Source organism: Hordeum vulgare, chromosome 6H (genome assembly GCF_904849725.1).
Source record: "Hordeum vulgare subsp. vulgare chromosome 6H, MorexV3_pseudomolecules_assembly, whole genome shotgun sequence".
NCBI lineage: Eukaryota > Viridiplantae > Streptophyta > Magnoliopsida > Poales > Poaceae > Hordeum > Hordeum vulgare.
The window spans coordinates 235,357,916-235,371,335 of NC_058523.1; the positions used below are offsets into that span (position 1 = coordinate 235,357,916).

The 13,420-nt window shown below is 39.7% G+C and overlaps 1 protein-coding gene across 1 annotated transcript; it reads left to right on the plus strand.

The window, feature by feature from the left end:
• Positions 1–12,231: 12,231 nt before the first annotated feature.
• Positions 12,232–13,364, plus strand: LOC123405336 (the record flags this gene model as incomplete). The annotated part of the gene is made up of 1 exon (XM_045099063.1): positions 12,232–13,364. A coding segment is annotated over one exon (423 nt), but the record flags the coding sequence as incomplete, so codon positions are not given.
• Positions 13,365–13,420: the final 56 nt, after the last annotated feature.

The window sequence follows — 13,420 nt, forward strand, 5'->3', positions numbered from 1 at the left end:
ATGATTCTTGCAATGGGAGAAGTGCTTGGTTTTGGGTTCATATCATGCGGTGACCTCACCCAGTGACAGAAGGGGTAGCGAGACACGTATCGTGTTGTTGCCATCAAGGGTAAAAAGATGTGGTTTTCATCATTGGTTTGAGATTATCCCTCTACATCATGTCATCTTGCTTAAAGCGTTACTATAGTCGTCATGAACTCAATACACTAGATGCATGCTGGATAGCGGTCGATGTAGATGCAGAAAGTATCGGTCTACTTGTCTCGGACGTGATGCCTATATGTATGATCATTGCCTTAGATATCGTCATGATTTTGCGCGGTTCTATCAATTGCTCGACAATAATTTGTTCACCCACCGTAATACTTGCTATTTTGGGAGAAGCCTCTAGTGAACACTATGGCCCCCAGGGTCTACTCCACACCATCTTTTCAACCTTACCCTTTTTACTTCGTTGCACTTTCCGCCTTCAGATCTCACTTTGCAAACAATCTTGACGGGATTGACAACCCCTTTGAAGCGTTGGGTGCAAGCTTGTTTGTGTTTGCGCACGTACTCTGGACTTGACGAGACCCTCCTTCTGGATCGATACCTTGGTTCTCCAACTGAGGGAAATACTTACTGCTCCTGTGCTGCATCACCCTTTCCTCTTCAAGGGAAAAACCAACGCAAGCCCAATCTCCGTCAACGTGTCAATTTGTGGCGCTGTTGTTTGACAAGTAGCAACGTGCTCCAACTCTTGTTACTTCCATGGTTGGCAAGAAGCCTATTGGTATGAGAGTGTCTTAAGCCCTAGGGACTGCAGCTCCAAAGACCCCTTGCACTAGGAAGGTGGATGTTGTCCAAGCTAAAGAGATTTCATCTGATTCTGATTACAAAAAGATTGTTAGCAAGAGGAAGGGTAAATCTGTTTTTGTTGCTGTTGCCGTGAGAGGTGGCAAGAATGATGTCATTGCTAGGAGGAACATGGTACTTGAGTCTGGAAACATAACCTCCTCAAAGAGAGCAGCAAGATTGCCTCTCAAGTGGCATTATCCTATATGTCCCCTAAAGAAATACACATTCCCTTATCTACCTGAGGCCCGGAAGTTGAAAGAGTTTCTGCTAAGTGAAAATGGTCCGAAGAAGTACATGAAGTGAGTTTTCTTCTTCCGTTTTGCTCGTTGATATGCTCCTGTGTGAACTTCTATTGTTATAATGCGTGAACTTCTGTTCATTTTTTAATCATGTTTATATGTAGTTGTGCTTCTAATATTCTCCCATCCTTTCTTTTGCAGGAGATACTGCATGTTTAGTGTCCCTAGTGACAACGTATTGGACCTTATTGGACGTATCCTTTTTAGCCTTTTTGTGAGGGGGGCACATGGAAGGAGACGTAACGGATTTACTCATAAACTAGTGGAAGGATATGCCGGAGATATTGGAGATCTTCTCTTGTAAAGACACGGTTCTTCTGAGTCCCTACTTCATACAGGTTTTTGATTTTGTAACCCTATCTCCCTATTTGGCACTAGTTTTGGTTAAGGGGTATTATGAGCTATTTTTATTTGTCGTGTTTTAATGTTCTTATTTTTTGTCGATGATGTGTTTGTAATGCAGTATTGCATGGATTACGATGTGTTATCTTCACCAATGCAAAAATTTGGTGCAAAAAATCGGCGGAGCTATGGCTGGGAATGTGCGTTCGTAAGAGGGTAGACCTTCTTAATTTAAAGCTGGTTAGGTTTTTATAACTATTGCGTTTTTATTATGTATATACTTTCCTGAGTTTTCCACAAATTTATTTTTCATCTGTGTTGTTCACTTCTTTATGGTTTATAGCTTTTTCTCGCCGTGTTTTGTAATGTTTGTAGGTTTTTTGCCATTTTTCAAGCTCATCGAGGAAGTAGGGCACTACAGCATGTATGTGCTGAATAGATATCGCGGGAGCATTGACATCCTTGACTCACTTTCTTACTCTAAGAAGGGCATCTCACGAACCCATTTCCATGAAGACTGCACACATATCATGAATTCTCATAACTGAACCACCCATCAGAGGCTTTTTTGTCATAAACTTCATTCTTCCTTCCTTTTACATACATTTTATGAATGCTTGGCAATACTGCATCAAACTTTGTGTGTTTGAACTGAGTATCATTTGACACGGAACTTCTGGTATCTTTTAGTTGGACTTCTATGCAAGTCTCAATACATGTACCCGAACTTAGCTATTTGTTCAATATGTTTATGATTTTAGTGTTCATATCATGTCTTGCAGTTCAAGAGATTTGTTGGGTTGCTGGAGGAGTTATACGGCAAGGTTGAGCACAAAATAGGAAGCAACCAAACTAGGTGTATATTGCAAAGAGACCGACATTTTTTGAAGTTCCAAAGCAACACGCAAATGAGTGCAGTTTCTTCTGCTTGAAGTTCTACTTTACATATGATGGCGATGACCTTACCAAAGAGTTTGGTGATGTGGACATATCTTTTCTACTCATTGTTTTCTTGTCATCTTTTCCTATTTTATTTGCTTGTTACCGCCCACATGGTCCTATTGTGTTTCAATTTGTGTTATTTTTATGCTTACACCTCTTTTCAGTCTTGATTCTTTAGTTTTGCAACCTCCCGTCTAGATGATTGGAAGGTTGAATACATGCTCAATATAGTATTCTTCCCAAAGATTGAAATTTTGCGTGAAGACCTTACAGCAGAGATACGAGAGTTGGCGCAATGAATTTCATATAGATTTGGCTTAGTATATACATTTGTTTTTGTAATTGTTGGAGCGACTTGTTTGCGTGAGCTATTGAAGATTGGTTTAGTAATTTGTATGTTTTATAACTACATTGTTTTTTTGTGATTGAGGACCAATGTATCTGGAATAAAAAATGTTTGGTTTGTTATTTTGTTGTTATCGTATGGGTTCATTACTATTTCCACACAATCTCGTGTGGTTTTCTTTGCCCCCTATGTGCATTTGAACTTCTGCCTACTATGTGGTTGGGCTACTGTTTTATCAAAGGGAGTATTTTGTGTGTTACAATGTAGCGTTCTCTCTTATATTGTTCTTCAAGTCATTCAAAATGTATATTTTTTGCATAGAAGCTATATGTCCTTTTGCAATACTTGAACTACATATAGTATTCATGTAGAACTTCACATAACAAATATTGTTATACACTCCTTTATGGATTAATATTTTAATTAATTTTTGTAGGTGTTCTAGTTGAACTTCTCCACGAGTCAAAATAGAACTTAATGACTCCATGCATGACATTATGTTTCCTAACTTATTTTAGTCGGCAGTGCCATTTTTTTGTGAAGCATATTTATTCTCTAAATCGACCTTTATAACACAACTTCTCTAGTAAGAATATTTGAACTTCATTGTTTTTTATTTTTTCCTACTTACTGTTTTTATGTAATATAGCACCTCGTGGTATACCATAACTTCTCCAATGGGAATATTTTGAACATCTACAATATTAGACTTTGATATTTGAAATTCTAAATGTTCTCTGGTTGGACTGCGGTTTTAGCCCACTCGAGAATTTTGTGTTGTAAGATGTAGTGCTCACTCTTTTATTGTTCTTCAACTCATTCAGGTTGTAGCCTTTTGCATACATTTTATATGTCCTTTTGTAATACTTGAACTGCATATAGTATTCAAGTAGAAATTCACATATAGATTTCTCTTGCATTCCTTTATGGTTTAATCTTACAATTAATTTTACGAGGATTCTAAATACGAGGAGTCCAAATAAAACTTCATAACTGCAAGTAGGACATTTGGCACTACCTTTTTGTGTCAAGCATATTTTTTCTCTACATCGACTATTATGCCAACATTTGTACAGTAAGAATATTTGAACTTCTGCAATATTAACAAATGAACTTCTCGAGACATACTATTCAGTAGTGAAATAACAGAACATGTGCTAACATGTGCTCCAGACATGTTAGTACTTGAACTTCTCCATATATACTATTCAATAGTGTAATAACATAAAACATGGTATATTGTCTAGTATAAGACTTTTTTTTGTTTCATGATGTTGTTTAATTGTTCATCAACCTTGCACTCCTCCTAGGTTTTGCTGCTTGCGGTTTATTTTTGGCATGTACCTATTCCTTTTACTCTTGCTCTTTATCTTCTTCTTTCACTTCTTCTCCTTCTTGTTCTTCTTCTATGATTAGGTCTTCGCTTTCTTCTTCAATGATGTCTTCACTTTCCTCTTCGTCGTATTCACATTCTTCTTTAAATCCATGCTCATCTTCATCTTCCACCACTTTCTTTGTGTTGGCTTTATGTTATGTTTTCCCTCTATTTTCTGGCTTTTGACTCCTCTTTTTAGCTTCTTCATTGCACTTAGGGCATGTTCGTGAACTTTGTGGGCTTTGTTTTGTTATCAAACAATACTCAGATGCAATTTAGTGTAAAAACTATGTGATTCCTTGATAAAAATACCAGGTTCACTTTCTATAGCGTTGCGGTTCACCTCTTGTAGTGTCGTGATTCAGTTATTCCCAAGTGTGAAGTGCAAGAAAATTGTTACGGAAATGACAAAAAATAAGCATTGTGGCTCACTTCCCTATAAAGTTGTGGTTCATTTATGCCCGATGTGAAGTGCACTCCACTTCCTCATTTGGGAAATTTACGTGTGAGATAATAAAACATGCAGTTTGCTTGCCCGTCTGACGCAGTTCATTTTTCGATTTGAAGTAGTGATGTCTTTCATCCGATGTGGTTCACACATCGACTTTGGTGCCACGAATAATAGAGTGTCCGCATTTGAGTAAACCCAAAACGGCTCTTAAACCGTAAGGAATTAGAGAGAGTGATCTATATGAAAAAGTTGCGCCTCGTTGATATCTTTCCAACACCGTATCTTTTGATCATTCCGATGAGCAGTTTGAATTTTTTTACAAAGATTTGCTCACTATCACTCGTAGGCAGCCACACCGTTTTCCAAATTCATTTAAAATCATGAAGAATCTCAACAAATGACCAACATATGAACGTTGTGCCTATTCCACCGCTTTCCAACAGCATGTCGCACGCGCAGTTCCAATGAACGGTTAAAAATACAACGAAAACCGTATCGAAAAAAATGAAAAAATTTAAAAAAAGAATTTCGCATTTCGGTAAATTTTAAAGTGCTCTTAAACAGTAAGGAATTAGAGAGCACAATCTACATGAAAACATTGCTCCTCGACGATATCTTTTCGATCCCATATTGTTTGATTCATTCTGACGGGTAGTTTGGAAATAATCATAAAAATATGTTCGCTGCCACCCGGCAGGCACCACTAGTAGAAAACGGGGCTATAGTCCCGGTTGGTAAGGGTCTATAGTCCCGGTTCTCCAACCGAGACTATTAACTTGGGACTAAAGACCCCCCCCCCACCTTTAGTCCTGGTTTGCCATGAATCAAGACTAATACCCTTCCACGTGGCGGGAAGCGTGTGAGGCGTGGCGAGGACCTTTAGTCCCGGTTGGTAACACCAACCGGGACTAGAGGCTTTGGTGATTTGGGGTTTTGGCATTTTGGGGTTTATTCTTTATTTTTTGCTTTTCATTTTCTGTTTTCCATTTAATTCTTTTTCATTTAGAACATATCTTATGCTATGTACTACATGTTGTACACGTTATGCATATATAAAAATAGAATTTATCGTAGAACCGATCATATATATATATATATCATCGAATTTCTCGCACGGACATTCACACACACACACACACACACACACACACACATATATATATATATATATAATTATTCCTACAATTTGCAGTTCATTACATGGAAGCATTACAACTTGTAATGGTATTCTCCTTTGGGATCTATGACCTAGTCAAGCAAAAATCCCGCTATTTCCTCTTGAATATTGCTCATACGCGTTCCATTGGTAGGAGCCGATCATGTCTTTCATCTTTATTAAAAAAGAAAATAATATGAATATATTAGTTGTGTGTATATATATTAGATCATGATAAAAAGAATTGTGAATAGTGTTTGGCAAACGTACCCAAAGTTGTCTATCACTTTTGGACCATTTGAATGTCATCATGCGAATGTTCTCGCAAACGTAGTATACACATAAATTATTCTTGCAAAAAATTGTATGCAAATTTAACATTTTTTAAATGTCTGGATTGTGATTTCTTATATACGAGGAACCTTTAGTCCCTGGCTAGGAACATGATTCAGAATCATAACGGATTATCTTAACCTTTAACGGATTTAACAAAATGGCAACATTCTGGATGTGTAGAAAATGGTCCATATTTTTTCCTGATCTCATCTACCCCTCTATATGTCACGTTATCTACTGTCAAAGGATTCAAGAAAACCATGACTTCATCATTAGCCAGAATTAACAGGCGCATGATGGTACGAAGCTCTTCGAAGTTGTTTTGGAACGGAGTCCCCCATAGGATAATTAGCTTTTTGGTACGAAGTTCAATAAGAGCCATCCAAATATCGCTATTTGGAAGGACTTTGTTGAACTTCGGACCAAAAAGCAAATTATCCTATCAGGAACTCCATTCCAAAACAACTTTCAAGAGCTTCATAGCACCATGCGCCTATTACTACCAGTTAATGATGAAGCCATGGATTTCTTCAATACTTTGACAGACAAAGTGACATATAGAAGCTAGCTAGCTAGGGTACATAGATGAGATCAGAAGATTTTTGGATCAACTTGTACACATGCATAATGCGGGCATTCTTGATAAATCCATTATTAAAGGACTAAGATAATCTATTGTCTACATATATATACTAATTAATTGCAAATACATAGCAAACTTTTGCAAATGTCAAAATTCATCAACATTTTTCTATACATTGTATTCATACATACCCCCTCCGTTCCTAAATATTGTATACATTTCTTAACTTTAGACAAGACAAAACAAAACTTAACTGTATTATTTTTTCAAATAGTCAAACTTGTTAAAATTTAATTGTAAATCATTATCTATTTTGCTATTATGTTGGTCAAACATAGACATGGTTTAACTTTTTTAGCCGAATATAAAAATTTCTCAAATGTCAAAATTCCTTAACTTTTCTCTATACATCTAATCATCTAGTGAAAAAAATGTCAATATTCTTCTGAAAAATGTCAACTAATTTTGTGTTCTTTCATTTATATTAAAATTGTCAACTACTATTTATTCTCTCAAAATAATATTATATGTGTATTAAATTTTTGTGATAAAATAAAGTATTTTTAAATTATTCCTAATGTATGATCATTTCGGCCTTTCTTTCTTCATGAAGTTTCAGATTTTATCATTCTATACAAAAAATACGTATAATTCATCTAACTTAAGAAAATATGTGTGTTCATGCATGTCTGTGTGTGTGTGGCCAAGGGAAGGGGCGGCGCCACACGGGCGTGGGAGAGGGGGAGAGGGGGATCTCACAATGGAGCAACGACGAGGTGAGGCGAGTCGGGGGTGGCGACGGCGTTGGCGGCGTGGCGAGGAGCTCAATCGGGCCCTAGGGAGCGAGCGTGGGCCGCGGTGTCCTAGGCGGCGTGTCGGGACGGGCTTAGGGAGGCGTGGGCGCGGGCAGCGTCGCGGATTGCATGAGGAGGTGAGGCCGGTCGGCGTCGGTGGCGGCGGCAAACTCCTCGGGAAGAGGCGAGACGGCGTCGGCGCGGCGAAAGGTCGAAGGAAGCAGAAAACTGAAAATGCAGGATTGTTTGGGTGAGTATATATACGAATAGACCTTTAGTCCCAGTTGGAGACACCAACTGGGACTGAAGGTCTATTTTTGTGAGGCGAAACGGTGGGAAGCGCGGGCCTTTAGTCCCGGTTGGTGGCACCAACTGGGACTAAAGGTCTATTTTAGTCGGCCGAATTTCCGCGCGGGAAGGGACCTTTAGTCCCAGTTGGTGCCATCAACCGGGACTAAAGACCTGTTATTCTTATAGAGAAAATTCACCTTTAATATTTATATGTTATTCTTATAGAAAAAAATCAACCTTTAGTCCCGTTCTTATAGAGAAAATTATACCTAAAAATTCAAAGTGCTAGTTGTGCGGTGCGGATGATGTACTGCACAACTAGCACTTTCAATTTAGGTTGAATTTTCTCTATAAGCGCATCTATTTTCACTTTTGCTATTTTTATATGTTATTTTTTGCATATTAAAAGTTTATAACAAAAAATACTTTAATATTAGTGTGTTTTATCATATATTAAATTTGGTATTAAAAATGAAATGTCATGTGGAACCGTGATACTTTGAAAGAGATAGTGCAGTTTGTACACGAAGTGCATCCTGCTTTTTTCGTAACCCTTCCAACTTTTTAGCACATGCCATGTGGGTGAAATGATGATACCATGCCAAGTTTCAGCCTTTTCCGAGTTGATATGTAGCGCTTTTCAATTTCAGGGTCATTTTGCTAAAAAAATCATTTAGTGCATGGAAAATAGCAAATGAAGTGAGAAAGGGTTGAAATTTATGAGGTGTCTTTGAGTGATGCATATTGAGGGCACAAAAAGTATGGAGTTGAAATAGAATTAAAAAAATGAAATGATTTTGTAAGAGATGATTATTCGTTCGGAACCGTGATACTTCGAAAAAGATTGTCTAGTCTGTACACGAAGTGCGTATTGTTTCTGCCGTAACCCTTCCAACTTTTTAGCACATGCCATGTGGGTGAAATGATGATACCATGCCAAGTTTTAGCCTCTTTCGAGTTGATTTATAGCACTTTTCAATTTCAGGGTCATTTAGCTCAAAACAAATCATTTAATGCATGGAAAATAGCAAGTGAGGTGAGAAAGGGTTAAAAATTTATGAGGTGTCTTTGAATGATGCATATTGAGGGCACAAAAAGTCTGGAGTTTAAATAAGACTGAAAAATGAAATGGCTTTGTAAGAGATGAGTATTCGGCTGGAACCGTGATACTTCGAAAGAGATAGTCCAGGTTGTACACGAAGTGCATCCTATTTTTGGGGTAACCCTTCCAACTTTTTAGCACATGCTATGTGGATGAAATGATATTACCATGCCAAGTTTTAGCCTTTTTTGAGTTGATTTGTAGCACTTTTCTATTTCAGGGCCATTTATCTTTAAAAAATCATTTAATGCGTGGAAAATAACAAATGAGGTGAGAAAGGGTTCAAATCTTACGAGGTGTCTTTGAATGATGCATATTGAGGGCACAAAAAGTCTGGAGTTGAAATAAGATTAAAATAATTAAATGGCTTTGTAAGATATGAGTATTTCATCGGAACCCTAATACTTTGAAAGAGATAGTCCAGTTTGTACACGAAGTGCATCCTGTTTTTGCCGTAACCATTCCAACTTTTTAGCACATGCCATGTGGGTGTAATGATGATACCATTCCAAGTTTGGCCTTTTCCGAGTTGATTTGTAGCGCTTTTTAATTTCAAGGTCATTTAGCTAAAAAAATATTTAATGCAAGGAAAATAGCAAATGAGGTGAGAAAGGGTTGAAAATTTATGAGGTGTCTTTGAATAATGCATATTGAGGGCAAAAAAAAAGTCTTGAGGTGCTCACATCATATTTACATAAGGACATAAATACAAAATACTCGTCCAAGCAGTACATAGTAATAGCTACAGATATAATTGTTCATAATTCACGTTGCGAACACTACTCGTCTGAATCAGAATATCGCCAAATTGGAGGTGGTGGTGGTGGTGCTTGATGTACCAGGTGACACTGGCCATAGTCCATGATTCGAATCCTGCGGTACAACTCATAGGCAACGTATGCATCTTTTGTTGTATATTCAATGTTGATATCATCAAGTGGGGTCGTCTCCCACTTTTTGTGCTGATCCGAGGGGAATTTGATCTTCATATCAGCGTACTCCTCGTCGATTAGGGTGACTGCCATATGAACCATCGAAGTCCTCGCATGTTCAAGCCTGAATATGTCTTGGGTATCAATGTGGTAGTCAGCTGGTATCTCAATACCGAAGTTGTGCCTCATCTTGAGCTTGTCGTTCCTTATATCAACGCTAGCAAAACGTATGCCGCTGCGAAGGAAGTCCATGAGTACTACACAATGCTTGTCACTTCTGCAACTACAACAAATTAAAATGGAACAAATGTTAGCAACAAGGAAAATTGTTTCACTACAACTAAAGAGAAATTGATCTTTAGGATTCAAATAAAACATATTGCTATCCTATGCAATTTTCATATCTTATGAATTGATGAAGAAACCCTAAATTAACTATGACACACACACGCACACACACACACACACACAAATATATATATATATATATATATATATATATATATATATATATATATATATATATATATATATATATATATATACAGGGTCGCGCTATTCGTCACCCTGGGTGAGGAACACCCCACCCATCTCCCATAGCCAGGTTTTTAGGACGTAAGAAACGATTTAATAGGAGGTAAGATTACCGTGGCAATTAGGAAAGGTAAGATTACAACACAAAAAGGAATCCTCTCTAGCCGTAAAATTACCATGCATGTCTACTGCATGTGTGGAACCTATATGGAGTCTCAAGTTGATGGTGCAGGAGAAGACTGCCATAATTTTAACAGAATGATTGTCGGTGATTTCTTGGTTTTTTTATGGATACTAGTGGGTTCCTATATTACAGATATGTCAGACTAGATCTATGAATATGTCATATTGACTCGGTACACCGGGCATTTAGTAGAAATGAAAGGCCAACCATGTTTTGGCTGTTTTGCATGTATCAAATTAATCTCGTCCGATGGTTTTGGCTAGTATATATAGAAGAGATAAGTGGTAGCATCTATAAGTTATTGACAATGGCCGACCATGAGCAAGAGAGAGTGTGCCAGGTGTGTAAATACTCCATGGGATTATGTGCTCGTGGTCTCGGTTTCGCCCAAATTTCGCTGCCAATATCGAGACAGTTCAAGTGTACAATGGTAAGCCATGCAAATTACTAATCAGTGCTTTTGTATTAGTCAAACTTTAATCATGTTTAACCTTTCATTCAATGGATAGGTGATTCCATGCAAACTTGGAGACCATTTGACTCGTTTCTGGAGAAGTGAGATGAAATTGCAGATGACGCCAACGGGTGAATGGTACGAGTTTGAAGTACGAAAGCGTGGACGAAAATACTACCTGAGTGGAGAATGGGAGATGTTTGCAAGTATATACAGAATCAATCATGGCGACACCCTACATTTTGATGTTGGTTCACTTGTACATGAACACCTGGTTGCTGGCCATATTCGTCGTCTGTCAGGTGATGTTGCAATGCCTAAATGTACAATCGATTGGTGCAAAATTCGTAGGAAAAGAAATAGAGAAAATAACATATGATTTTAGTTAATCTAACACAAAGAATATACTGTTATGCATAGGAATACGAGGCCGAACAACGAATGCACGGGGATGGAGTGTTTTACACATGAGGATGTTGCTCCCTCAGCTAGTGTTTTACACATGAGGATGTTTTACACATGACGAAATATTAATGTAGTTACATGTGTTTATAGTTGTTGAAATCTCCTGGAAATAAAATGTTTCTTTGCGTAAATTGTGGCAATAAAACTAGTCTAATTATTATGTTGCCCGTAGCGATTTGATTAGAATCGGATCCAACGACCATGTAGGCGACGGACGAACGCATGAGTTCTGTCGGATGATCCTAATCATTTCCCTTTATTTTGAGGGAACAAGAGATTTCAGTTATACATACATTTATAAGGAGGAAGTACATATAAAAAAGTAGCGTTCTGAATAAAATATAGACTCCTTCAAATATGATCCGATGCCTTTTTTCGGAAGTGCATGCAACTGGTATAGGAATCGTAATACAGTATTAAGTGGGCCTGCCATATCTGTACTATTAAAAGCACAAGAGGACAGATCCAACTACAGATATGAACCGTCTGATTGTGTTATCAAGGTCTAAAAACGTCATTAACGAAACTAATCTTTCGTTAAGGAAACCGACCACTCTATTTGTATCTGTACTATTAAAAGCACGAGAGGGCAGATCCAAGTACAGATCCGGACCGTCTGATTGTGTTATCATCTGTACTATTAAAAGCACGAGAGGGCAGATCCAATTACAGATCTAGACCGTCTGATTGTATTATCAAGGGTCTAAAACAGTCATTAACGAAACTAATCTTTTATTAACGAAACCGACCACTCTAATTCCCACCCCGTTCTGGAACCGCCCGCTCGGCCCCGCCCCCGCTCACCTCGCGCACCTGGCGCCGCCGCCCGCTCGGCCTCGCCCCCGCTCGCCTCGCGCACCTGGCGCCGCCGCCCGCTCGCCTCGCCCACCCGCCGTATCCGCCGTTTCAAGTCCCTCACCGCTCCTCCGCCTCGCCGCCACCTGCCCAAATCTCCGCCCTGGCCCCCGTCGTCGCCGGGCTCACCGGCCTCGGCCTGTCGCGTCCCGACATCGCCCGCTTCGTCTCGCTCGCCGACAGCCGCTTCCGCTACACATCCGTCGTCTCCAAGATGCACTACTACCTGCCCCTCTTCGGCTCCCTGGACAGCATCCGCCGCGCGCTCCGGCGCTCATCCTACCTTCTCTCGTCGGACCTGGACAAGGTGATCAATCCAAATGTCGTCTTCCTGCGGGAGTGCGGGCTAGGTGATTGCGATATCGCCAAGTTGTGAGTCTGCGAGCCGAGGTTGCTCGGCTACAAGCCGGAACGCGTCCGGGCAATGGTGGCGTGCGCCGAACGTCTGGGCGTGCCCCGTGGCTCCGGCATTTTCAGGGTCGCGCTGCAGGCCGTCGCATTCCTCAGCTAGGAGTAGATCACCGCCAAAGTGGACCACCTGAAGAAGGCGTTCAGTTGGTCGGATGCCGAGGTGGTCGCTGCTTTGTCTATGGCTCCAATGCTGCTCAATAGGTCAAAGGACACCCTGCGGTGCAGGTTCGAGTTCCTGGTCTCTGAGGTGGGCTTGGAACCGGGGTACATTGCTCATCGCCCGGTAATGCTCTATTACAGCCTGGAGGGCCGGCTCAAGCCCCGGTACTATGTTCTGAAGTTTCTCAAGGAAAATGGATTGCTCGATTGCGACTGGAGCTTCTATACTGCAGTCACGAGGTCCGACAAGTATTTCATGAAGAAGTGCATATGCCCTCACCAGGAAGCTGCTCCACACCTTGCTGAAGACTATGCGGCAGCTTGCAGAGGGGAAATGCCAAGTAATTTCAGATTTACTTGAACCAGAAAAGGGCTAAGGGCCAGGTTGGTAGTTCGTTTTGGTGTTCTATGCCAAACTAGATGCTGGTTATTTTCCTGTAGTATGCATGTTACTTGCCGCCGGTTTGGTCATTGCTGAATGCTAACTTCTATGAAACTCATAATTTTATTCCTGAATGCTGATATGTTGATGTTGTCATTCCTTAGAGAAGATCGCTGAAAATGAGAAGTCC